Source organism: Ochotona princeps, chromosome 6, assembly GCF_030435755.1.
Source record: "Ochotona princeps isolate mOchPri1 chromosome 6, mOchPri1.hap1, whole genome shotgun sequence".
NCBI classification, from domain to species: Eukaryota; Metazoa; Chordata; class Mammalia; order Lagomorpha; family Ochotonidae; genus Ochotona; species Ochotona princeps.
In genome coordinates this window covers 75,066,558-75,093,379 of record NC_080837.1, presented here as the reverse complement: position 1 = coordinate 75,093,379, position 26,822 = coordinate 75,066,558, and the positions used below count along the sequence as shown (strand labels likewise).

Here is a 26,822-nt window from a genome sequence, read left to right as displayed (position 1 = left end):
GAGAAGAATGTGTATTCCCATTCTAGCAGATTTGGGGATGAATATTTCATGCAACAATTCTTGCAACCCAAGTCTTTTTCCTAGTAGAATAACCTGTAACAGAAAATCTTCAAAATGCAAGAAATTGGTCTCAACCTTGCAGAAGGAAATATTTAAAACAAGCAATGCATGCTTCTGGCTATTTGGCAAGAAAACATTAACTTTAACATGATGCATTCAGGTAAGTTTACACTCTCATCTTTCCCTTTCTTCAACTTCACTGTGAATCCAAATTATGGTTCAGGTTCTGATTTCCCTTTGACCCTGAGCTTTTCTGGAAACAGCATCCTGATGCAACACCACCAAGTGAAACTGGCTCTTGGAAGACTGCAAAGCTGTGACCCAGAGAGTAAGCAAAAGGCAGAGCCAAGATGAGCGCCAACACATGAAGTACTGAGCACAGCACCTAGCTAATTTTATTTCACATCTTCTATGCCAATGGCGCATCTCACCCACCCTTGGAAATAATCCAGAGCATCCCAGGGAAGGACAAAACCAGGGACTCTCCTTTGAGCCCCTATCATATCGTTTTTCACCCTCTTCTCACCTGTTCTTACCTGCTGGGGCAGGATTCTTAAATGTCTGTGAACCTAACTTGTAACCACAATACATTGTTTGCTGACTGACTTAAAATAGTTTCCTTTCATGTTTTAGGGAAAAAAATTTATTTAAAAGATAAAGGGGAAAAGAGTATATGTGAGAGATTTTTCATTTATTGGTTAGTTCTCCCAAATGGCCACAATAGTCAGAGCTGAGCAAGGCCAAGCCAGGAGCTTCATCTGGTTCTTCCACAAAGAAAAGTTTGACTACTGCACAAATGTGCCTGGAAGTGTACCTGCTTCACTGTACCCATGATTCTGTGCTATCCACAGCCTGAAAGACTCCAACCCCTCCACTTCCCCTATTAAGTAAGAAGTGAGGTCCAGGGACTACAGGTTTAGTTGAGGTTGACGCTGTACAGACTGGAGGAGAAACACGAACCAGTTATGTAAGAATGGCTAGCTGTCACATGAATACGAGTAGTGCGGAACAAAATAACAGGGTTCAAGGCATCTTAAAAGAACTCATAATAGCACTTTGCTTTTTAAAATTTGGATCAGTGGTCAGAGTATCTTACCTGGCAAACTGTCCCTTCAAGTCGAGGTCCCATCACGTGAGAGCTATCGCCCTCTAACCATTGTCCTGGGGAAGACAAGCATCTAAACTTCCTTTCTCAATGCTACACTTTGCAGATTCAGGTGTCCTCAACTCCCCACACTAAATTACTCACACTGAAGAATCATTGAACCTCCTAGAAAACTCCAATAATAGGTTTAACATGTGGAACAACATTTTAGAGGCCAAAGACTCAAGTCAAACTATGGGGAAGGGGAGTAAGACAAAGAAGAGGCATTCTGTCCACTCTACCCAGAAGCGCTTCCTGTTGGCTTCAGCATCAAAAGTATCTCAGTTGAAACCTAAACCCACATCTATTTCACAATTTTCACAACCATTAGAGAGCAGAAATCTTCTTGGACTGGTTTTGTTCACATTAACTTCAGGCATAAATGAAAACCCTATTTGTTTTTTCTAGGAACAAACTCTATTATGTCATTAGAGTTTCCAGAAATCTTCCAAAAATCAATAACTAAGAATTATAAAATAATACTCTGGCTTATTAAGATGACTATATTAATACTCCATGTACCTGCACTATTGGGTACCAGGCCTAAAGGAAGCACCCAAATTGTGCCACATTAGGATCATATGCAGAAACTGCCCAGTTGTTATCACTAGTATTCTGCCGTAGAACAATGAATGTAATAAGAAGAAATTGAGACATAATAGCCTTTCTCAGTATCAATCAATATGTCCAGGTTGGCTCCAAGAATTGCCTAGATTAGCACAAATCCAAGATAAAGCATTAGGAGGCAATTAGAGAAAGTGAAACTAGCTATAAAGAAATACACAGGAAAAATTAAAGGAGTCACAAGTCCAAAATTATCCACAAATAAATTACATATCCAAGAAGATACATTTTATATAGCTCTTCTCAGTGAACTATTATTATACTCACACCTACAATTACATGAGAAGGTACTAGACCTTAGGGAGTGAGAAAATGAAAACATGATGCCCACAAAACCCATGAGAGGAGGATAAGGTGATAAGATTATCATTGCAGCCTCAAAGAGAAAATATGACAGGAAAGTGAACAGCAGGAAGTTTCCCAGCTGATACCTATCAACGCTCACACACAGGGAGAAAAATGTTAGAGATATCTTGGCATTTGTGAAGCCCAGCTTAACAAGCCCAGATTTAACAACTACGTAAATTGGCTTGTCTGTGCTATGGACCAATTCTTCATACAGCGTGAGATGAAAATACTTTTAAATATCCCTCAAAGAAAACTCAGCTGCCAAGTAACTTATACTGCTTTGAAATTATGACTAACTGTGGAAATCACCAATCATTAGCCTCAGAAGGAAAAACAAAAGAAAAAATAAAAAGGAAAGTAAAAGCCTTGAATTTCCACAAGAACTCTGGAGACCCACTCCCCGGCAAAACAAAAATAACTGGTAAAACACTATTTTTAAAAATATGAAAAGTCTCGTGAAATTGTCCTAAGGGTATAGAGCAAATAAAGTGACATTTATTTAACAAAATGAAACCCTGTTAAGAATGGTGAAAAATGATGAACGTGTCCCCAGCATTACAACTCATGACATCTTTCCTGACCACAAGCTCAGCATGATGGGGACTGCTTGAGTGTTTCCAAAAGGACAGGGCTTCCCCTTCCACAGCTCCCAGGCACAGACATACAGGCTGCCAGCGTCTGCTACATCTCTAGCTCCATGTTGCAGCGCCTGGTTCCAGGATAGTCTAGCCCCCAACACAGAAGGCTCTCTTTCTCCACCCAGCTGCCTTTCACAGGATGAAGGTTCAGCCTGGGGTGAATCAGACCAAGAATGTTCACGCCATGACTGCTCTGACCCTTGTAGATCGGAGACTTCATGCCAAGAGAGGCCAGGCAAGAAGACTAAGACCACAGCCCCACACACAGTACATCGCTCCTAACACAGAGGTGTCACGCTCAGCAGCAGGTCACTGTGTCCCCACAGCTACTCTAGAGCACTGATTCAAAGATTTTTGCAAAGGGGAAAAGCATTCTCTGTTTCCTGTCTTAGCCAAAATACAAAGTCTTAATAATGAGAAAGTAACCAACTTAACTAAGAAATTGACCAAAGATCTTAACATTTCACCAGATACCTAGATAATAAATATAGATGTGAAAAGACGCTCCAGGTCAGGTGTCATCAGAGAAATGCAAATTAGAGCCACAATGAGGCATTACTGCACTCCTACTAGAATGGGCAAAATCCATAACACTAACTACAAGGATGTAGAGCAGCAAGAATTCTTAATCACAGCTAGCGGGAATACAAAATAATACAGCCACTGTGGGAGGGAGCTTGGTGGCTCCCTACAAAACTAAACATACCCTTTACCATATGATCCATCAATCACACTCTTTCATATTTACCCAAAGGATCTGAAACCTTCTGTCCACACAAAAAAGTTGCACATGGATGTTTATAACAGCTTTATTTATAACTGTCAAAACTTGGAAACAATCAAATGCCCTTTGATGGGTGTATGAATAAATAAACTGTGGACTTCACAGACAATGGAATGTTATGAAATGTTAAAAAGATATAAGTTGTAACACCATGAAAAAAACAAACAGGAAACTGAAATGCAGATTGCCAAGTGGAAGAAGCCGATCTGAGAAGTGTGCATGCTGTGGAATACTAAAGATATGAAATTCTGAAATCCTAGACTGGAAAACAAGTTTCAACAAAATTGAAGGGACTGAAATCATGCAAAACATGTCATATGACAACTAAATTAAATTTTAAAATCAAAACCAGAAAGAAATATGGGCAATCCCTTAGTTGGAACTTTTAAAAAAATATGTTTCAATAGTATGTAAGTCAAAGAAATTTCATATAAAATTAGAAAATATATAAAAAAGAAAAGGAAAGATTTATTAACAATCAGTGCTGTGCTGGGATTATTTAGGGGAGCAAAGAAATCATCAAGGAATTATTATTTTTAAAACTGGCTAGTTCATGTCATTTTTCTCTGAACTCCAAACTTGGAGAAAATTCTATTTTTTAGTAAACAATATCAGGATAAGTTTACAAACCACAAAGGTGATTCAAGGGGATAACAGCAACCAAATAAAATGAACAATTGATCACATGTAATTAATTAGCTGAGATAAAAATGGGTTGACTTAAAAATACATTGATTACGAGCTCCACCATTTGTCTCTAAGCATGTAGGAAGCCTCACAGACTCACCACATACAACACAAAATACAAACATCAGGAAAAAAAATCATACTGAGAGAGGTCTAAAGTCTTACCTCCATCAGAACAAAGAGTGATGCAAAGAACAGAAGTGTTGCCCATTCCACTCTGTGTAGAATTATCTCAAAATCATGGATATCAGCTAAAATTAACAACCAGAGGGCACCCAGAATAGCAATCCATCCTGGAAAATAAGTAGTTAACACTTAAATATAGTTTGAATGATTGCCTTTTTCCTTTATGTGCGTTAATTGATACAGTGAAAAGCGCATATGCCTAAAATTGACAATTCCCATTTTGAAGTATATACACACACTCATGAAACCAACACTGTCCTCAGTCGTGAACATTTCCATCACCCCATGTCCATGTCCTTGTATCCTGTTCTAGCTCCCTCAGTCACTCTTTCTACACTCTCCATGAGCTATTTATCTCTTGCCTTTCACTGTGAATAATCATATTTTCTATAAATAATACAGTATGTTTTTCCTTACTCCTCTTCAATAGACAGATCATTCAAGCAAAATCAATATTAAGCATAATTATCTTAAGATTCCTTAATGTTCATGTGTGGACCAATAGCTCTTATTTCCCTTGCTTGGTGCTATACCACTGTATGAATATGCCAAGATGCACACATCATTCACCTGCTGATTGACATTTGGACTTCTCTAAAGTTTGGTTATTACATATGAATATGTTATGTCACATACAATTTTGGTGAGTACGTGTAATCTCAGTTCCTTTGAGAAAATTCTTAGGAATGGGGTTGTTGGTTGGTTCACAGGATAGATTAATATAAAATATTAAATAGGATGCTTGATAAACTGCAAAACTTGTCTCCAAAATGACTACGGCATCATAAAAATCCTATCTTCAGTGTGTGATAACTCTAATTCCCCCACATCTCCACCATGACATGGTCAGCCTTTCTGATTTTAGGTGTATCAATGGGCATTAAAAGTAGTTTCTTTAGGATTTCAAAGTGCACTTCCCGAATGACTTATGGTATTGAAAGTCATTTCATGTATACATTTATCCTCTAGACATCTTGTTTCTGTAAGGGGTTTTTGTTGTTAAAATACTCTGCCCCATTTTTTCATTAGGTACAGCAAATGAAATTCAAAAAGGAAAATAACAAAGATTAGAGCAGTAATCAATGAATTGGAAAATGGAAAGCCTAGAAAAGCAATTATACCAAAGCCTAATTCTTTGAGAATATTAATAAGATATATGTTTAGCCAATCTAAGTTGAACAAAAAAGCGAGAAGATGAAATTGCCAGTATCAAGATTTGCAATAGTAATGACTTTTTATGCAGATTAAAAAGCATACTAGTTTTCCACTATGTCCAAAAGGTGATCACAAACAGAGTTGACTTAAAATAACAGCTGTTTATTAACTCACAGTTTTCAGAAAGAGAGTGTGCTCATAGCAGGACTCCTGATTAGAAGCTCATAAGGCAAATGCCAAGGAACTGACCGAGCTCCTGTCCTTTCTGGAGGCTCTGGCAGAGAGTATCTGCTCTCTTGCCCATTCCAGTGTCTGACAGAGGTCAGTTCTCAGCTGTTAGACTGGAGTTTCCATCTCTTTCCTCTCTATCACTCAAGAGGTGCTCTTGGCTTCTAGAAGCCACCCACATCCTATACCTCATGATCACTTCTTCCATCTTTAAAGCAGGCAATGGGAATGGGAGTCCCTCTCACACTTCAAATTTCTACTGCCTCTCTGTCATTGCCAAGACACTATTCTGTCTTCCAGATCTATCTTTAAGGGCTCATTTTGTTACATTTAACCTAACTACATAATCCAAGAAAATCTCCCTTGCCAATATTCATAAAACTTAATTTTACAATGCAAGATCACTTTATTATGCAACACAACAAGCACAGGCATTGTCACCAGAAATCAGAATGTAATATCGTTTGGAGTTAGGTGAAGGGACTGTACCTTCATTAAGTTTTCTTTAATTTTTCTCAGTAATGCTGTGTAGAAATCACAGAAAGATTTTGTGTGGAATTTCCAAAATAGGAAAGGACAAAACAACAGCAGAGGGGTACCTGGAGACTGACAGACACAGGAAAGCAGTGGACACAACGGTGTGGTTTTGCAGTAACTGATATTCCAGCAACATTCACCTAACAGCAATCTGAACTCCACCAGCAGCCGGAACTCCACCAGCAACCAGGTGGGAAGGGACTTTCACTGGGAGCTTCAAAGGTAAGACCGGAGAACTGTCCATCCGGCTGGTCAATTTGATTTGACCAGGAGCAGAGACAGAGCAGCAAATCCCAGATGGACAGTGAGAGAACAGGGTGGATTTCACATGCCAGTTAGCCCCCTAGAGCTGAATTGGACGCCATTTTGCATAAGGAGGCAAAGGCAAGGGAAAGGACCAAGCATACGCAAAGAGCTGGGAGTGAACTCATTTCTGACTCAGTGAACTCCATCAACGTGGCACTCTACAGGTTCCACCCAAGACAGGTCTGGGTAGCCCTAAGACCTGATGGCCAATAGGTCAAGAACTCTAGCAGTGGTACATCAGGCGCCATTTGGTACACTGTGGCAAACACTTTAGGACTTCAGGGGACAACAGAGAACTGCGCATGTGCTGAGCTCGCAAGAACTCACTGGCGTCAGTGGATTGCACTGGTCCCACAGGAAAATAATACCAACTGTGGCATCGTACAGGTCAAAATAGGTCCGTGGGGCACCCAGACCTAACATCCAACAGGTTCCAACAAGATCAGTGCCAACAACAACCTAACTATATAGGACACCTGGTGTCTCTCTAATCCTGGGACCAGCTCCAACCGGAAGTGGGAGAAAGGTTGCAGAGACCTCAGTGCAGCCTCAGCACGGTATCACAAGAGGAGGAGAGTGGTGAGCCAGGAGCTGGGGCTGTGGAGACCACAGTGGAAATCTAACATAAAAACCCAGACCTGGAAATCGCTGGAGGTTGTGGCACAAGTGGCCACAAGCAAAGAGTTGTGTACTAACTGCAATAAGTAAAATCACATTGTAGACCTGTGGGTGACACAGTTTAGAAACCTGCCTCAAGAAGCAGACTCTGCTAAGAAAAAGTACAATGACCAAGAGCAAAAGAAGAGACAAAAGCACAATGAATAGTACTGAAAACTCCCCTGCAAAGGAGCAAAACCCTATGCCAATCTCAGAGTTAACTGAGGAAGACACCGAGAAAATGTGGCACACAGAATTCATAAAACTCATTTTAAAGCTTCTGATCAACAATGAGAAGCACATACAAGAGTTCAAAGAACTTAAGAAAGCAATAAAGCAAATCAAGGCTGATATATCAGAAATTAAGTACACAGTAGACAAATTAAAAATACAATGGAGAGTCTCCAAAGTAGAATGAAGCAAGCAGAACAAAGAATCCCAGAATTGGAAGATATTTGCTGCTATTAGGGGGAAGACAACAAAAACCTGGAAGCAGAGCTGGATCAGTCCAAAAAAAGTATTCAAGAATTGAAAGACACTATTAAGAGACCAAATATAAGAGTTATGGGAGTCCCAGAAGGTACAGAAAGAGAAGCTGAGTTGGCAAATGTATTTAATGAAATAATAAAGGAAAAATTCCCTAATCTAGAGAAAGAATTGGGAAACAAGATCCAGGAGGGGCACAGAACTCCCAACAGGCTTGATCAAAAGCAATCTTCACCAAGACACATGATCATCAAGCTCTCTTCAATTGAACATAAGGAAAGATCTTTAAATGTGCACATGAAAAAAACCAACAGACATATAAAGGAGTGCCAATTAAAGTCACAGGAGACCTCTCTAGGAAACTCGACAGGCAAGAAGAGAATGGAGTGACATACTCCAGATTCTAAAAGAAAAAACTTGTCGGCCTAGGATAACATATCCAGCATAGCTTTCTTTTATCTTTGAAAATGAAATAAAATTCTTCCACAGTCCAAAAAAGTTACAAGAATTTGCCTCTTCCAAACCTGCCCTACAAATGATACTTCAAGATGTTCTCTTGACAGACAAGAGGAATAGCACCCAACAAAACCAAAGGCAAATGGGAAGAACAGTCCAGTAAAATGACAACAGAAGACTAAACCAATAAACAACCCATTCCTAAAATGACAGGACCAAAGTACCACCCATACATATTCAACTCTGAATGTAAATGGCTTAAGCTCAATCAAACATCATAGATTAGTAGACTGGATTTAAAAACAAACCCCATCTATTTATCGTCTAGAAGAGACACACTTCACCAACAAAAATCAGCAAAAACTGTATCGCCTGGGTTTTGTTGTTTTCTGTTAGTTTCATCTCTTCAAAGCACTTTCTTCTGGTTAAATCATTAATGACTCGTAGATCATACAGTAGCATCATTTTCTTCAAGAAGGTTCTTGATTTTTGTTTCTTCAGCTACACGTTAGTCATTTTGTAGGATGTTATTTAACTTCATGGTGTTGTTAATTTCTTTTTTCTCCCTGATGTTGATTTTATTGTGTGCCTTTTCATTTAAGGGGATGTATAGTAGCTGTGTAATGGAGACTGTCATATCTAGTAACATGTTATCTAACTTCATGGCATTGTAAATTTCTATTTTTCTTTTTATTGTTGATTTTGTATTGTGACTTTTCATTCAAGGGGATGTACAGTAGCTGTGAAATGGAGACTAACATATCCAGATGTGAGGATACGATGTAGTATGCATTTTTGCTTCCAGACAAAGATGGACTTACAATGAAACTGTTCACTATATCTTGACAATAGGATGCTGAACTGTCTGCCAATGTCCATGCCCGCAATGATGGACATATGACTGTGTATGAAGTACTGTATGTTAGTAATGATATAGAGGAACTATATAATTGGGGCTGGGATAAGGGAAATGCCAGGAGCCTATGGAATTGTATCATAAAATGATAATAATAATAATAAAATGTTAAAAAAAAAAAGATTTTGTGTGGAATATAACAACCTAATTCTTGGAATGCAAAGGATCTAGAATACCAAATGCAATCTTGGAAAGAAAAATAAAACAGAAAAATACACAATACCATACTTTAAGAAATATTTATTATAAAGCTGCACGAATCAAAACAGTGTGGTACTTCATTAAGATCATGAAACTTGTTGAAGGAGAACAAATACCTCCACACATTCTTGATTAAAAGGTGTCAGCAAAGGTTCAAAGACCAGTTTTGTGAATAAAGAGCAGCCTTTTATATAAATGGTGCTGGTACAACAGGACACTCATATATATATATATATATATATATATATATATATATATATATATATGAGAATTTTTCTTTGATCTGTTCTTAAGCCACTTACAAAAGTCAGCACAAATGGACTATTGCCTAAAACGAAAACTCACAGCTAAATTTCTAGAATAAAACATAAGGGAAAAAAATCTCTGACTTGGGTATAGGAAAATTTTCTTAGACACAGCCATAAAAGCATTATCCACAAAAGGGAAAACTGATACTAACTGGACTTTATAAAGAGTATTGATTCTTGTTTCTAAAAGGCCCTTTGACTACAAGTTTAATTTCTAGTACTTTTCGTGCCAAAAAAAAAACTAACAAAATGGAAAATGTACTATAATAAAAGTTATCTGCTCCTTCTTTCTCCTCCCACTCAAAATAGTGTTTTTACATTGTCTAGACCCTTTTTCTTGTGTTGATGTGAGATGACACAAGATCTATGTGATGAAGAGAAGGGAAGGGAAGGATGTAGGTTTCGACTGTTAGGGTCACTTGAACATGAGCACTGTGATAGTGACTCAGCACTCTTGACACATAAGGCAACCCCTTTCTGACTGAAGAATGGGAAGCCTATGCAGCGTAACGGACATGAGGGAACAGGATGGCACAAGGCTCTATCATTCTACTTGGAATGTCACAGACGTTAAAACATTCTTAATGGTTTTTTGAGTTTTTTTCATTGACATTTTTACACCATAATTGACAGTAAGTGATTGAAAGCAGAAAACAGAACCAAGGATAAAAACTGACTATGGTATGTGGTTCAGTATTATCTGCAATTTAAGGCATCCGCTGTGGGTCTTATGATATGTCACTATGGATAAGGGAAGACTACTGTAATATAAGGAATATAGAATAGGGCCCAGCATGGTAGCCTAGTGGCTAAAGTCCTTGCCTTGCACACACTGGGATCCCATATGGGTGCTGGCCTCTATCCCGGCTGCTCCACTTCCCTTCCAGCTCCCTGCCTATGGCTTGGGAAAGCAGTCAAGGACAGCCCAATGCCTTGGCACCCTGCACCCGCATGGAAGACCTGAAAGAGGCTCCTGGTTCCTGACTTCAGATTGACAGAGCTCCAGTCGTTGTGGCCACTTAGGGAGTGAACCCACAGATGGAAGACCTTTCTGTCTCTCCTTCTCTCTGTAAAATCTGACCTTCCAATAAAAAAATTAATCTTAAAAAAAAAGAAGTACAGAATGAATGTGGATGGGGATATGTAGTAATTGGAGCTCTCCTACATTGCTGATGGGAATGCAAAATCATACTACTGTAAAAAAAAAATGGTTTGCAATTCCTCAAAAAACTAGACCTTATTACTCTATTGACCCACCAAGGTCTCACAGAGCAACATGTATATCACTGTTTACAGCAACATTATTTGCGACAACCAACCAGTGTGAACAACCCATGTGTCCACCAAAAAGTGAACTGGTAAGCAAAACACAGATATCTAGATAAATTCAGATTAGAGATTATCTGGGCCCAGGAAGGGTGCCAGGAATGGCTATCAAGTTTCTGTTCAAGGTGATGAAAAGCTTTAGTGACAGGTAGTGGTGAAGGTTATACAACATCGTGAATATAATTAAACTCACTCACTTGTGCCCTCAAAAATGGTTAAAATGGCAATTTACATTATATATATCACAAAACATCAATAAGTCATACCTGGAAAGTATGTTGTCACATAGCATAAAGCCTAGCCAGTGTGGGAAGAAAGATGCTGGTGTTCATTTTTTGGACAGATGGGGTAAAGTCACTATGTTTTTCTAAGCAAAGGAACTAGAGTGGCCTGGGTTTCCCATGCATGTGGGCTCCGCCGGAGCTGATTTTGTTACTTCTCTTTAGAGGCCCCAAAACACCTGCCACAGTACAGGAGACAGTCGCTTGCTTGCTTGACCCATCACATCCATTAAGCTGATTCCTTGACTGCACCCTTAAATATAAATCATCTTGCTTCTATTTTCTCTAATTCTTGCTAAGAAAAAAAACTGCACCAAATACACCGGTCCTGGGTATTACTTTTCTACAGTCATAAGTGGCATCCCATTGTTTGCTGTATGGGAAATAAGACCATCTCTCTGAGAGTCAGTAAAAACACAAGTTATTTTCATGATCCTCACAGAAATTTCAGTCATGACCAGAAACTGGAAATTCCCAAAGGTTTTTTTTATGGTTCTATTTTCTCTCATTTCTGGAGACCTGATTTTTCATGCAGCTGAAACTGCTGTCACAGCAGTCATCAATTCAACTTCAATACAGGTTCTGTATTCACTGGGAGTTGGTCTTGTCAGAAAAATCACCTGCAATAACCTGCAACTGAATGAAGATTCTCCATGTTTCTGAAAAAGTGCACTTTTTCCCTCAATTTTAATTACATTGCCTACAGAGTCGGCAGCACTAATCACACTGCTGGTGCTGTAGGCAGCACTAATCACACTGCTGGTGCTCAAGCATATCTGTGTGGCAATAGCTGGTCCCTTCAAGTTGCACCTGTTAGTATGCTGCCCTCCAGGGCACCATCAGCAAAGCTCCATTCTGCTCTTGCTCAGGGCCAGCTCCTCAACGACAGTGATATAGGATGCAGTCGTGGATTCTTTTATAGTGTGCCAAAAGGAACAGACCACTGATGGGAACATCACAATTCCCAGCTTCCCATTCTATTACAAAGTATAACAATGTGCTATTGAGACTCTCCTAGAATTTAAACTTTGGTTAAGATGGATAAGGCTCAAAAGTGTCAGTTACCTGAGCTGTCTTTATCCTGTGGTGCTTCTATCAAACCCCCCACCTTGAATGGATATTAATCTTGCACCAAGAGCTTTGCCATTCCATAAAGCAGAACCAGTGATAAGTGGATCTCCAGCATCCAAGCAGAATAACGAGCTCAACAGGTCCTGTCTCCCCTCATTGTTCTAGCATTACACAACACACTTCAGATGAATGTAGGTCAAGAACTTCCATCATTCACTGAGCAGCCTCCATCGCGCAGGAACTCATCAGCCACCTATCTGCCACTCAGCCATTGAGGAAACTGAGGTTCCCAAAAATGTATAGTTTTCGTCCGACTGTAGGGATAACTTGGAACAAAACTGGGTTCAATCCCTTGTTAGAAGAGTTTCTGTCCATACCACCCTATGGATTCCACACATGTGCTCAGTCTTTACGTGGCGTGCTTTGAGCTGCTTCTGAAATACATCTGCTTTATGAACAAAGTCTCTCCCAGACGAGGTTTGGGGAGAAATATTCTGAAAACGATCACCAAATGAAAGGCTTCTACCTTCGATCTTGCAACCTTCTCTAAGCACACCCAGCACATGCTTCCTTGCTCTGGACATTTTACAACCATCTTTGACCAAAACTGTCCTGGTGAATCCACTACCTATACTTAAAGGGAACTAACTGACCTATCTGTCTTGGGCCATATGGGATACTTCTCCAGAGAATACTTCAACATTTTTCTTTTCCAATTTAGCCTTCAAACCAGGAAAACTTACAGATGAGCTATACAGACCAGAAATCAGGATACAGTGAGATACCTCCTGAATATTGACCATCAACTGTCTATGATAGCCCAAATGAGGCTTGTGTTAAATAGTCAAAGACTTTCAGCTACATAATTACACTGTTGTATCTTCCTTGACTACTTCTAGATCCCTCACTAGAGTTGTCATTTGCTCAGCCATTAAGCCTTCTCCAGTGCATGAGCTCAGTGTCCCCTCCTGGGGAATTCCCAGACCACAGCTGAGTGGGAATGCTACAGAGAGCTTCAGACGAGGTGTCTCGGGTCAGAATGAGCAGTTACCATGGAGTTAAGTCCTGTGATTGAATTACGCATAGGGCAATCGTAACAGGACCCACAGGAGGGACCATCTATGTAATCTATAATCTTATAAAGTAATCTATGTAATCTGATAATCTATGTAATCACCTGTGGAATTATTACATATAACACACATTCTTTCATGAGCAAATAATATTCTGTCTAGTTGTTCTTTAATGTCCATTAAAAGCAAGACTGTTGTTCATCACGTTTGTGCTTTCCTGGGCTGCCAAGAATCAGCCTGAACTGTTCATTCACATCACAATCAACCACGCACCAGAGCATTTGTCTATTACCTGATTCAATCCTCACAGCAGCCTATGGGCAGCACTGGAGCAAAGAATGGGTGCAAAACTGGAGTAGGATCAAACAAGATCAACCTCCAAATCTGTCTTCTCCCTAACTAGATCGAGGAAGACAACTGGAAATCATTCAAAATGCCAGTTGTGGCTGCTACATCAAACTAAAAAGAAGCCAATAGTTTCCGCTCAGCTTGTCCCACAAAGAGGGGCTACCGAGACCATGGTGGAAATCTAACATAAGATCCCACATGATCTCCAGTCATGCTTAGGAAAGGCCACACAGCATCAAGTCAGTAGCTTAAAACAAATGAAGTTGGGAAGAATAAAGCTGATTAAAATGTAAGTGATTCTAAGCATTTTGCTTCAAATAGTTTTCCATCAATATTGAGATCCACCACAAATAGCAGGTAGACAGGACTCTGCTGAGCAACAGCTCCTAATTTTCTATCATCTCCACCCATTCTTGGTCCAAGAGGCTGACTTGTGCAGCCCACACAAAAATATGTCCTTCATGACAAAACATGGTTTGATCAAACTACATAGAAAGATTCCGATTTTGTAGAAGATGTCACTGAATCTTGAAGAAAAGAGGTCAATAAATCCTGAGAACCATATGGCAAGGTAATGGAGAGTAAGAGGGTACACACCTGCCTACAAATCTATGCCACTTAAGTTTTCATGAGGAGTGGAGATGGAAGCCAAATAGTGCTTTTATCTCAAAGCACAGTGCTTCTGCATGGAAATAGCAGGGTCTAGATTTAAGGCTCATTTCTTGCTAGACCAGGTGAGTGGGCCCTAGCTTCTCTTCAGTAAAAGTAGAAAATAATTTTTCCTCTATAGCCAATCTATTCTATCTCCAGTGACTCTAACTATGATGAAAAAGGATAAACATAAAATCAGATTAAGAAGTGAACAAGTAATTCCAGTACATGTATTGAACAAAAGATGAAAATGCTCAGAATGCATACAACTTGAGTTTTTTGGAGAGGGTGACATTTAGACATTTAATCCTCAGTGCAGTGTTTATGGTCTTCTGTTGGTGGGGAAGGTGGTGGTGGTAATGATGGTGTTGGTGGTGGTGGTGGTGTGTGTGTGTGTGCATATGTGTTTTGATCCAGTAGGCTCTAATCTCTGGGCTCCTGGCTTCGGATCAGCACAGCTCCAGCTGCTGTGGTCACTTGGGGAGTAAATCAATCAGACAGAAGATCTTCTTCTCTGTCTCTCCTCCTCTCTTTATATCTGACTTTCCAATAAAAATAAAATAAATCTTTAAAAAATATTTTTAAGGACTATGTTAAATGTCACATCTGGTTACATAATACCCACTGTTAAATAAAACCTTGTATTATATAATACCACTTAAAGTTTTATAATACTACATGTGTAACATGGTATGTAAGAATAATTTCATGTCTGGCACAAACATGTTGTGATATGATGCCTTATATCACATGTTACATGATATACATCATATGGCATGATGCCCTATTATGTGACATGATGTGTAAGTATTCTATGGTACCTCCTTGTGTTATATGACATCATGTTTATACAACATCATATCGTATTAGCACACATTGCATTGTGTCACATAATGCACAGTATAATATGACATCACCCTGTGTCATAGGGCATCATGTCTGTGCCATACATGATGCATGTTTGGTGATATAGCATCACCTTACAATATATGACATCACTTTGTAGGAAGCTCAGTTTACACAGCAGAACAGATTCAAAACAGAGTTTTACCAAAGAAAAATGATCACATTTTCTCCTGACTGAAGCCCTGAAAAGAGCTTGCATCTTGTTATTATCAGAATTATTGTAACTCTAAGGGACCTGTATTCCATTAAAATATATGCTGATCAAATGTTTTCTACTCAGCCTAATCAGAGATGAAAATATGCAAATGTGTGGATTAGATACTCCAGAATCTCCAAATAAAATCCTAGGTACAGAAACTCTAACTAAAAACAGACCAAGATTTATACGCAGAAAAGAATGAATCGTAGAGTCAACAGCCACACACAAACAGACAAGGCAGCTTTGTCAAAAGCAAGATTTCCCAGGCTGAAATGCAACTTCACAGTAATCGAGATTTAAGCCCGTGTAAAGACTGACATTGAGTTTTAATTTTAATGATAATTTTATCATTCTTTATGCAAGGATTAGATGCTAGCAAAATTGTTTGTAAGCTCTCATATATTTTTACTTTTCAAAATGACCATTACGTTCATTTTAAGTAGAACTTCAAATAATATTAAAAGCAAAATCTGTGAAATCCAAAAACTCTTCTAATGGGACACTTGTTCCCATAAAACATTCCTTATATTGTATTTGTTTAATGGCCACTGTTAATCTTTTGCTGATTAATGGCTTGTAAGATTAAAATGATATTTTCACTTGAGTATAATTCCCCTGCAACAATGTGTAGATATAATCCATGAAGAGCCTGGGAAATAACAGCCAAATGCTTCAGTATTTTTCACCACCTCACTGAGACTCCACGTGGATCAGCTCCCAGGTACCACTAAAGACACCTGTCAGCTCAGCATCAAGCCTAGGTCACCTGGCAAACTGGATTTGAGATTATTTAGAGAAATTAACTTTGAGAGACTGTGAATGTGTGATATAAAGGTGAATACCTAGTCAAAAGCAGGTATATCATGTGCTGTATGTGAGAATCCAGAAATACGGGTTTCTTATCTAAGACAATGGAAACTGACTCCTGTTGATTCCCAGCAGTGTCTGGGAACCTGAGGGACAAAGACATTATGTGAATAGCTGAGGCTGGCTGCGATACCCATCTGTTTTACAAGATTCACAGGTTTTCCTTCCTATATTAGTTATGCTCTTTGAAGGCCACCATACATCAAAGTTAATAAAAGAAAATAGGTTATTTTATAGACCTTAGCAAAGTTCACTTTTGGATGAAAATTTGAGGTAAAGAAAAGACCTGATACCCGCTCAAATTTATATCTCTTATGAGCCTGTACTTTGATGAAAGAGGGACTTCGGAAGGGATTTCTCGTTTTCTTGTTTTGTCTTAAATAACGACACCAATGAAAGTAAGAAATGTCTACAGAAAGTGGAGTGTTCCAGGGCAAGTGTATTAATAAAGCTCAGTGTGAAGGGAAGCCGCGGGCTCAAGTGTCCAACTCTAACACAAGACTGGACAGAGCGAAGCGATCTTAGAGCCACAGAGGGGTGAGAAGGAGAGAAGAGGACCCACAAGACGGTGGGAGAATGGGTTTGCTGCCTTGACAGGAGCAGCTGCCCATTCCAGTAAGGAGGGACTGTCTGCACACAGGTCTCCGAACTCTCTCGCTCTTTCACAATCTCTGGATTAGTATTCCCCTTGGGGATGACTGTGGGGAAGGCAGGCCTAGCTTTGTCAACGAACCTCCCTGTCTCTGTTTGGGAACCCTTTAAAGACCTAGTTAGCAAGTGCAGTAGAGATGACAGTACCTGTTCTGAGTTGGCAGACAGTGAGTCTCTCTCTCTCTCTCCTCTCTCTCTCTTTCTCTCCTCTCTCATCAAAAAGAAGTAAGCACAGAAGGGCTTCTGCCCACAATCCACCTCTGCCCTCACCAGCCTCCGTGCCTCACTGCTGCTTCCCATAGGGACTGGGTGAGCATCTGCTTCGATGTCTTCCCCCCTCAGCCTATGATATCAACTGCAAGCTCTAACAATGAAACCTAACCAAAAAATTAGACTCACCTAGATCAAGATGAACACCAGGGACAAATGAATTGAGGAAGAATGTGAAGATAACAAATCCCAGCACTGTCAGGCATTTGATGAGCAGAATCTGGTCTGATATCCTGTGCTGTGAGAGAGAAAAACACATCTCATTTACTCATGCAGCCTTTGATTCCTGCATTGTGTCCACAGTCCTACGTGACTTGAATTGTTACAAGCTTCTCCTTAGGATGAAAGAAAGAAGATCTTGAACTTGAAATAAAATAACAAGGTAATGTGGTAGAAAGAAAATTGTACAGAGTCGGGATCACTGCATTCAAAATTGCTATGAAAAGCAAACACAATAGACATAAAACACAATAGTTCTTTTATACAACATCAGATTTCCAATATAACACAGGGAGTGTTAAGCTGTTCCAGCCCTTTCCCAGTGTCTGGTGGGAAGGTGACAAATCACCTCCAGCGATCTGATCATTCAAGACACAGCACTTCCACAGGTGTCTATGTGGTCACAGCCTTTTCATTCAACTTTCCTGTTAAGCAAAGCCCATGGTGAAGAAGTACATATGTTCTTGCAATAGCAGGACCCCTGCTAATGCCCCTGGGAGGCATCAGATAATGGCCCAAGTACCTGGGCGCCAACCATCCATGTGTGAACCCTGAATGGAGGAACTGGTTCCTGCTTCGACCTGCTCCAGGCCCAGGTGTTGCAGGCATTGAAGGAGTGAACCATCACATGGAGCAGTGCTCCCTGAATCTCCCCTGCACCTTCTCTCGCTCTCTCTCTCTGTCTCTTTCTCTCTCTTTCATTTACCCACTTCGTGTGTGTGTGTGTGCGCGCGCACCTATCACTCTGCTTTTCAAATAAATAAGCTAATCTTTAAAAATAACTTACTCTGTCTCAAAACTCAGAGTGCAGTGGCAGGACACCACACAGCCTCTGTCTCTGCCAGTCCAGGTCACAGTTCACAAGCCTCAGTTGTCTCTCCTGGACACAAGAACTAGGAGGCCTGCATTCCAGGGTTAGGCAGGGCTAGTGAGTCTCAAATCCCCTGGGTGGGTGGGCTCCAGATGTGTCTCCAGAACACACTTTTGGGGCATCTTAAAGAGCATAAAAGTGTTACTGTCTCAATTTTCTGACAAAATAAACCTATTATATCATAGTTTCCCCCTTAATTCATAGAAACAGATTTTGTGTTGCCTACTGTTAGAGTAATAAAAACAGAAATGGCTTCCAGTATTAATTTAGAGTGAGATAATAAAAAAGAATCCAGGGGCTGGCACCTTGGCAAATCAGGCTAATCCCCCACCTGCAGCACCAGGATCTCATATGGGTGCTGGCTGGGGTCCCAGTTGTTCCACTTCCTTTTTTTATCTTTTATTTATTTATTTATTTAGTTAGTTAGTTAGTTAGTTATTATCATTTTATGATACAATTCCATAGGCTCCTGGCATTTCCCTTATCCCAGCCCCAATTCCCTCCCACCCACCTAGTTCCTCTATATCATTACTAAAGTGTAGTTCTTCATATGCAGTCATATGTCCATCATTGTGGGCATGGACAATGGCAGACAGTCCAGCATCCTATTGTTAAGATATAGTGAACAGTTTCATTGGGAGTCCATCTTTGTCTGGAAGTAGAGATGCATACTGCATTGTATCCTCATATCTGGATATGATAGTCTCCATTTCACAGCTACTGTACATCCCCTTAAATGAAAAGTCACAATACAAAATCAACAATAAAAAGAAAAATAGAAATTTACAATGCCATGAAGTTAAATAACATGTTACTAGATATGACAGTCTCCATCACACAGCTACTATACATCCCCTTAAATGAAAAGGCACACAATAAAATCAACAACTGGAAGAAAAAAGAAATAAACAACACCATGAAGTTAAATAACATGCTACTGAATGACTAATGTGTCGCTGACAAAATGAAAAAGAAAACCAAGAACCTTCTTGAAGAAAAGGATGCTACTGTATGATCCATGAGTCATTGAATAATTTGATCAGAAGAAAGCATTTTCAAGAGATGAAACTAACCAAAACAAAAACATCAAAATCCATGAGATACAGTTTCTGCTGATTCTTGTTGATGAAATGTGTCTCTTCTAGACAACAAATAGATGGGTTTTGTTTCTTAATCCAGTCTACTCATCTATGACATTTGATTGAGCTTAAGCCATTTACATTCAGGGATAACATGTATGGGTGGTATGGCTTGAGAGCAGTAGAGGAGGCCTCAATATCTTTGGCCCCTGCACCCACTTGGGAACCTTGAAGCTCCATGCTCTTGGTTTTGAACTAGTCCAGCTCCAGGCACTGTAGACACTTGGAAGTGAACCAGCAGATGGAATATCCCTCTCTCTGTGTCTCTCCTTCTCTCTCTGTAACTCTCCATCTCAAATAAAAATAAATAAATAAATACTTCTAAAAAAGAAAAGGAATCCATTGCTCTCTAGTCAAGAGATAAATCCCAGAGACTAAAAACCATGTTACCTTTTTTTGCAGCTCCTGGATATTGGTCTCCCAATTTTTGTCTTCCTGTGAGATTTGCCTAAAAAAGAAGAGAACAGACTCATTATTTTCCCAGTCATATTGGGCAGTGAACTGACAGGGCAGCAGTCAACAACATTCTGAGGCTGGCACAGACAGACACATGTGCAGACACAGGACACAGATGCAGACAGACAAGGACCACAACTGGCAACAGAAGGCAACCAGAGTTTGCTTTATTAATTAGAAAATAAGTTCATGCATTACTTGCAAAGAAAAATTGTACATAAAGTGATGCAAATGCTGAAATGAGTATGTATTTGCGTCTGTAGCATGAATGATTCTTGTAGTCCAATTGCCTGAATTAAGGAATACCTAAAACCTAGACTTCTTGTGGTACACATATTAGGGTGCTTCCAGTGAAATAGCACTTGGGTCTAAGTGAGTCCAGAGCGGAAGATGTGTCCTCAGTACAGCTGGCTACCATTTAGCTGGTTGGGACTGGAAGGGACAAAATAAGGAAGGGATGAATACGGGCATCTCTGAACATGGCATGCACATGCCTATCCTGTCCTCGAACACTGGAACTCGAGGCTCTCTGGCTCCTGGACTCCAGGACTAACAACAGAAGTCTCTGGGCTTGCCAGGCCAGTGGCCTCACAATGAGAATTGCACTTCAGCTTCTTGACAGAGACTCAGCCAGACTACCAGCATCCTAAGGTCTCCAACACTCAGGTAGCCCAGACCCACGTGAGCCCAATTATCCTATTACATGATTTCTTCTCTATCTGTATGTACACTTGCACACACATGGAGGCTTTAAAAGTTATTAAAATTAATAGCATGTTCCCCAAAACATTGTGAAGACCCTGTGAGTGTGAGTGTGCATGTCCCCTGATGCTTCTCTCAGAACCCTGACCAGCAAGCATGGCCACTGTGGGCACAGGAAACATCATGAAACACATTTCATTCACATGCCAAAAGGAAAACAAGAGGAGTGACTGCATGCCACCTGTATCTTCTTCTATATACCTCTTATTTTCTGAAGTTCTTGTTTCCAAAATGAGAACCTTGCACCTTGACAACTAACTGAAGGAAAGCATGGGAACAGGAAGGCCTTTTTCCTTCATGGTAATTTGTGTCCATCCAGGGTCAGGTTTCAAGAAGTTTTGTATCTGTCACAGAACATTCATCCCTGTCCCAGTATCCTCCCCTACACGCCCTTCCCAGCATCTCCAATTTGCCCTTCCTATACATCTTTCTAACTTAACCAACCTTTTTGGCTCATTTTCTCCCATGCCAGTTAGGGAAAAGCAGCTGCCTAAGAGGAAATGTCATTTTTGTAACTCATCACAAGATTAAAAGCAGTCTGACCACGTAGGCAGTGGGCTCTATGAGGACCCATTTGAATGATTCTAAAGAAGGCTGTTACAAGGAAGCTAAAAGCAAGACTTGCTGAACTAGGACTCCCCTCAGATGCCCCTCACTCCCATCTGCTGCCCAGTGAATGTGTGGCCTCTATGTGTCTGTTGCCAGCCCAGAATCTGATGATGGTTAATTTCCAAGCCCATGTGTTTCTTCACAATTGTGAGTCTGAGATCACCCCAAGCAAAGACCAATTATTTCTGCATCTTCAGTGGATGAAAACCATCTCTCTTACTATGTACGCCTGTCTTAAAAGTTGGTCAGGTATAGGTGTATCAAACACTCATTTCAGACCGCCTGGGTGAGATACCCAATTCCAACTCCTGACTCCAGCAGCACATAATGGTTTGAATAAGTGGGTTCCTGATACCTTCATGAGAATCTTGCATTGAAGTTTTCACTCCTGACTTTGGCCCAGACCAGACCTGGTCATTGTATGTTTTCCAGGAAAGAGATGGGATCTTGCTATCTCTCTAGTCCTTTATATCTCATTCTCTCTAATAAAAAAAATCAAAACAATAAAGTTGGATACCAGGGTCCCCTTTAGCCTTTGGATACAAGTCCTGCTTGTCCAGCCTCCCTGCGTAGAGGTGGGTGCGGGGCTGAGGATGCAGCTGATGCTGCAGAGACGACATTTCACCCTGCATCTCTGGGTCTCTGCATCACATGCTTCTCCAGGGGCTGACCTGTGACCTTCTCCAACACTCAGAGACCAGACCGGAAGGCAGCAGTGCAGTGTGAGCCCTCACGTGTGTGCTGCCTTCAGTGACCAGCCTCATGTGAGACCATTCTCAAGTTCACTCCCCAGGATCCATGGATCCTTTGGCCTAAAGGAGTTCTCATCTCCACTCAGCTCCCAAGCCCCACCTATCTCATTTGTAGCAATGCAGTAACATCCTTTGGAGCCAATGAGTTTCTTCTTTCATGTCACAGCTACCAGATTGCTGACAGATTGGAACTCAGCACCTCGCAGTAATGAGGGGGGAAAAAACTCACCAAACTTGTGGTTACCTTTTAAGTCTCAGCTGTGACTAAAAATGAATACCAGGAAATGAATTGAGAAGGGTTTAAGTATTCCTTGAGAAGCCTAAAAATTAACTCTAAGGAGAATATTTTTGCCAGATGTGTAACATCAACTGCTTTTGATTTAAAATGTGGGAAGCAGAGCCAGCTCAACAGGCTGGGTGGTGCCAGCATCCTCCAGGTGGTGCCAGCATCCCCTATGGGCATTGCTTCATGTTCCACCTGCTCCACTTCTGATCCAACATCCTGCTTATGGCACAGGAAAGCAACATATGATGGCCCAACTCCTTGGGACCCTGCACCGACATGGGAAAAAAAGTTTCTGTTCCCAGCTTTGGAACAGCTCAGTTCTGCTGTTGTGGCAATTTGGGAAGTGAACCAGCAGATGGAAGCACCTGTCTATCTCTCCTTCTCACTGCAAACATGCCTTTAAAATAAAATAAATAAGTCTTTTGAACTAAAATAAAACATAAAAATAAAATATGGAAAGCTCAGTGGTATGAGTTCAGTCCTCAGCCTGACTTACCACGCCATCTAACCCTGGGAAAGTTGCTCAAACTTTGAGTCTGTTCTTATGTTCAAAACTATATTAATATCATCATATACTATACATAGCTAAGTGAGTGTTAACTAAAAGACTGCACTACGAGAGAATTATCTCATTATGTGACAGCTAAAAACTATTCCATAGTACTCAGCTAGTATCACCATTTTACAATGCTATGAAATGCTCTCAAAGAACCCTTCTTGTAGCTCATTTCATTAGTGTGCTATATTACATCCAGACATTATTAATATGTTAATGGAATAGGATGCTCATGCCATCCTACCATTAAACACAACCACTAATGACAAGAATCACAGCTGTAAATGTGATTCCAGCAGTATCCCACTCAGTACCTGTTGAAGGTGTGCAGCCTTCGTGCCAGCAGGTGCTCCAGTGCCAGCACCTTTCCCATCAGCAGACCACGCACAGCTGTCTCCTCCCGGCTGGCTGGGCTGATGCGCTGTGCAGTCAGGCGCCAGACGTGAATTTCGTGCTTCAGTTCTACCGGGACAGGAAGGAAAGGCTGGGATTTCTCAGTAACACTCACTCAGTACACACACTGACAAAAGGCAGGTGGCTCAAGGTCAACACAAAGCAGTGATTTCTGAACCTTTGAATGATTGTAATGGAACCGTGTAACAAAGCAGGCATAAGAGTCACCACAGAAGTGAAGTCATACAACTTCAAGCCTAGGGTAAAGAACAAATTCCATTCTTGAAAAAGATACATCATTAAAACTAGCCCCAGATAACCTTGTCCCCTTCCCATAAGAAGTAACACAGATCCTGATTTCAGTCCAAATCTAGGCCTCATCCAATCATTGAGTGAGGTCTGGTGAAAACAGAAAATGCAAGTGTAACTCTCAGGGGATGATGCCCAGCAGGTGGGAGAAGCCCTTCCGGCCGACAAGGCACAGGTATAAGGCATGGGTCAGAGAAGAGGAGAATGGCAAGTGAGACTCTGACATTAATCGAAGAAGCTGAAGTTTCACCCACCACTGAATTTAGACATCTTCCAATGTAGAGGAGTAGAGAGAAATTGTCAATGCACTGCTTCTTAAGACAAAAAATGTTTCATGAATGCTTACATTTAACTTCTGTTTAACCATCAAAAACACTACATAATGCTTATGCATTGCTCATCCAAATATAATAAAGCATGATATTTCCACAGACCCGCTCATACACAATGCCTTATGCTGCGTATTGCAAGAATTAAAGGTGGAATTAAAAGATCAAAGCTTTTCAATCAAGGTTTAAGGCATCTGGAAATTAGCTCAGGATAGAAATAAGGCAATAATACAAAGACCTGTGAGGTGACAAGAACCTTATGGTTCAAACAAGGAAACTAAAATACCACATTTTAATCCCACTCTACTCAATATATCCTTTGCTGATCATCTGTTAAGCGGCAAGTGTACTGTAACACAGAGAACACAATGATGACCTGGGCAAAGGTATTCAGACTGCAAACAAAGCCCATCAAGACTCAGAACAGAGAATTAACTTAAATATAGGAACACTAAAACAAATGGTTAGCACAAAGTTTTCTCCAAAGCTTCCGCTTTACAAACAGCTTCCTAACAAAACAAATACTAGTGCAATTCAAAAGCCCCTTCAGAGAAATAGAGCAATAAGATCACTTCTAAAAGTCTCACACACATCATTAAACCGTCTACAAGCTCATGCTAATGTAAATAGAGATGGAAGGGGGAAAAAGAGGCGGAAGGAGAAAAGGAAGAGGAGGAAGAAAAAGAGGGAAAAGGAGCAAAGGAGAGAGAAGGAAAAGAGGGAGAAAGGAAAGGAGGGGAGGAGGGTGGAGTGGAAGGCAAATGAGAATAATCGCCAGTGAGCAAGACAACAGACAAGCCCTCTGAACGGTTTCTGTCAAGAGAGAAAAGGGGGGCCCAGCGGCGTGGCCTAGCAGCTAAAGTCCTCGCCTTGAACACCCCGGGATCCCATATGGGCACCGGTTCTAATCCCGGCAGCTCCACTTCCCATCCAGCTCCCTGCTTGTGGCCTGGGAAAGCAGTTGAGGACGGCCCAATGCATTGGGACACTGCACCCGCGTGTGAGACCCAGAAGAGGTTCCAGGTTCCCGGCTTCGGATTGGCACGCATCGGTCCGTTGCGGCTCACTTGGGGAGTGAATCATCGGACGGAAGATCTTCCTCTCTGTCTCTCCTCCTCTCTGTATATCTGGCTGTAATAAAATGAATAAATCTTTAAAAAGAGAGAGAGAGAGAGAGAAAAGGGAGACAGGATGGTGAAACAACCTCCGTGTAAGTTCATGTACAACCAGCGTTTCATCCAATTCTCTCAACTTCAAAAAAATGTCATTATCTTTCACCTAGACCCAGACCAAGTTTCCTACTCCTGGCTTTGGCAGGGTCTAGTCCTGGTTGATATGACCACTTGTCTCTCTCTCTCTCTCTTCCTCCCTCACTCCCTCCTTTCATCTCCCCCTCTCCGTGAAATAAATATAATAAATAAAAATGTTTTTTTAAAAACCCTTTTTGCAAAATATCCAGGGCAGTCAGGTTACCCACATACCCTGTTACAGTACTTGGTTTTAGTACCCATCCTTGGCTCCAGACTAGGTTCCTGTCAATGCAGACCCTTGAAGGCAAAAGTGAGGTCCTTGTCACCCACACAGGAGACATATATTGAGTTCCCAGTTCCTGGCATTTTGGAAGTGGACTAGTGGAAAGAAGTTCATTCTCTCTCCCCTCTCTCTCTATTCCCCTCCCACCCTCCTTCTGAAATAGGTCTGTTTGTGAAGTAGAAGGAAATTTCCACCCATGTAAGTCAAATGCTAAGAGCTACTCTCTGAAGCAATCGACCAGACTAGGCATCAGTGAGTCTGCCCTTCTAGGTTCCTGGGTTGCTTCCTGATGATGTGCCCTTGACAGAGGTGGCCTCATCCCCTTTCAGGACCACTCAGAGTTTTCCAGAACTGGCCATTGGGAAGTGAACCAGCTACTGAAAGATTCTCTCTCTCTCTCTCTCTCTCTCTCTCTCTCTCTCTCTCTTCTCTCTCTTCTCTCTGTCTCCCTTCTCTCTCTCATCTTTCTCTCTCTTTTTCTTTCATTGTAACTCTACCTTTCAAATAAATAAAATAAATCTTTAAAGAAACTAAATCGATAGGTTAAAGAATGAGTCTCCAGCAAACCAGAGAAAAGATTTAAGGATACACATAAATAAACATAAATCATGGCAGTAGGGGCCGTAAGAGCAGCAGAGGGCACTGTTATTATTCTTGCCTTGTTCCCTTGTTCCTGTCCAAGGTCATAAGCTTTGTACAAGCCGTCTTGCTTGCCAATTCTGATTGCTCTTTAGTAGCCTTTTACTAGAGTTTTGTCCTACCAATCTACGCCCTGTTTAATCATACAACACTGCTTCTTCTATTCATCTATATATATATCACCTTTGTAGATAATGACAAAGAAAGAGAATCTTCCTTCACATATCCAGTGGGCAACACAGAGCCTGTACAATAAAGCTAAATCTTTTTAGGCAAGACTCAATATCCTTACATGACCAGAATCATTGTGAGTTCTGATCCTGTCACTTACGTTTCAACTCTGCCACATCGGCCCACAAACCAGGAGATATCATCAGATGTCTCATAGTGCATCCCTCCATTAGCTGTTATCCTGAAGTTTCTCAATTCACTTCCTAAAGATTACTTGATGTGGTTCCATATGTGTTTCAACCACACAAAAACAGAACCAAGTGTGATGTGCTTACTTAGGAGGTAACGGCTGCTAGGGAAGCCCTACTTGGTGCTTGTCTCTTACTACAATCCACATTCTAGGTCTCATTGAGGAGGGAATGGTTGTTTTTCAA

At 40.8% G+C, this 26,822-nt stretch overlaps 1 protein-coding gene across 1 annotated transcript in view; it reads right to left on the bottom strand.

Moving 5' to 3' along the window:
• OCA2 (OCA2 melanosomal transmembrane protein) overlaps nucleotides 1–26,822 on the bottom strand; it is a 222,300-nt gene that overhangs the window by 89,966 nt on the left and 105,512 nt on the right. Inside the window, exons 16-19 of the mRNA XM_004597604.2 lie at nucleotides 23,329–23,476; nucleotides 19,984–20,041; nucleotides 17,494–17,602; nucleotides 4,451–4,578 (exon numbers count right to left, since the gene is read on the bottom strand). Of these exons, the coding sequence (XP_004597661.2) occupies nucleotides 4,451–4,578; nucleotides 17,494–17,602; nucleotides 19,984–20,041; nucleotides 23,329–23,476 (443 nt within the window). The remainder of the gene's footprint in view (nucleotides 1–4,450; nucleotides 4,579–17,493; nucleotides 17,603–19,983; nucleotides 20,042–23,328; nucleotides 23,477–26,822) is intronic.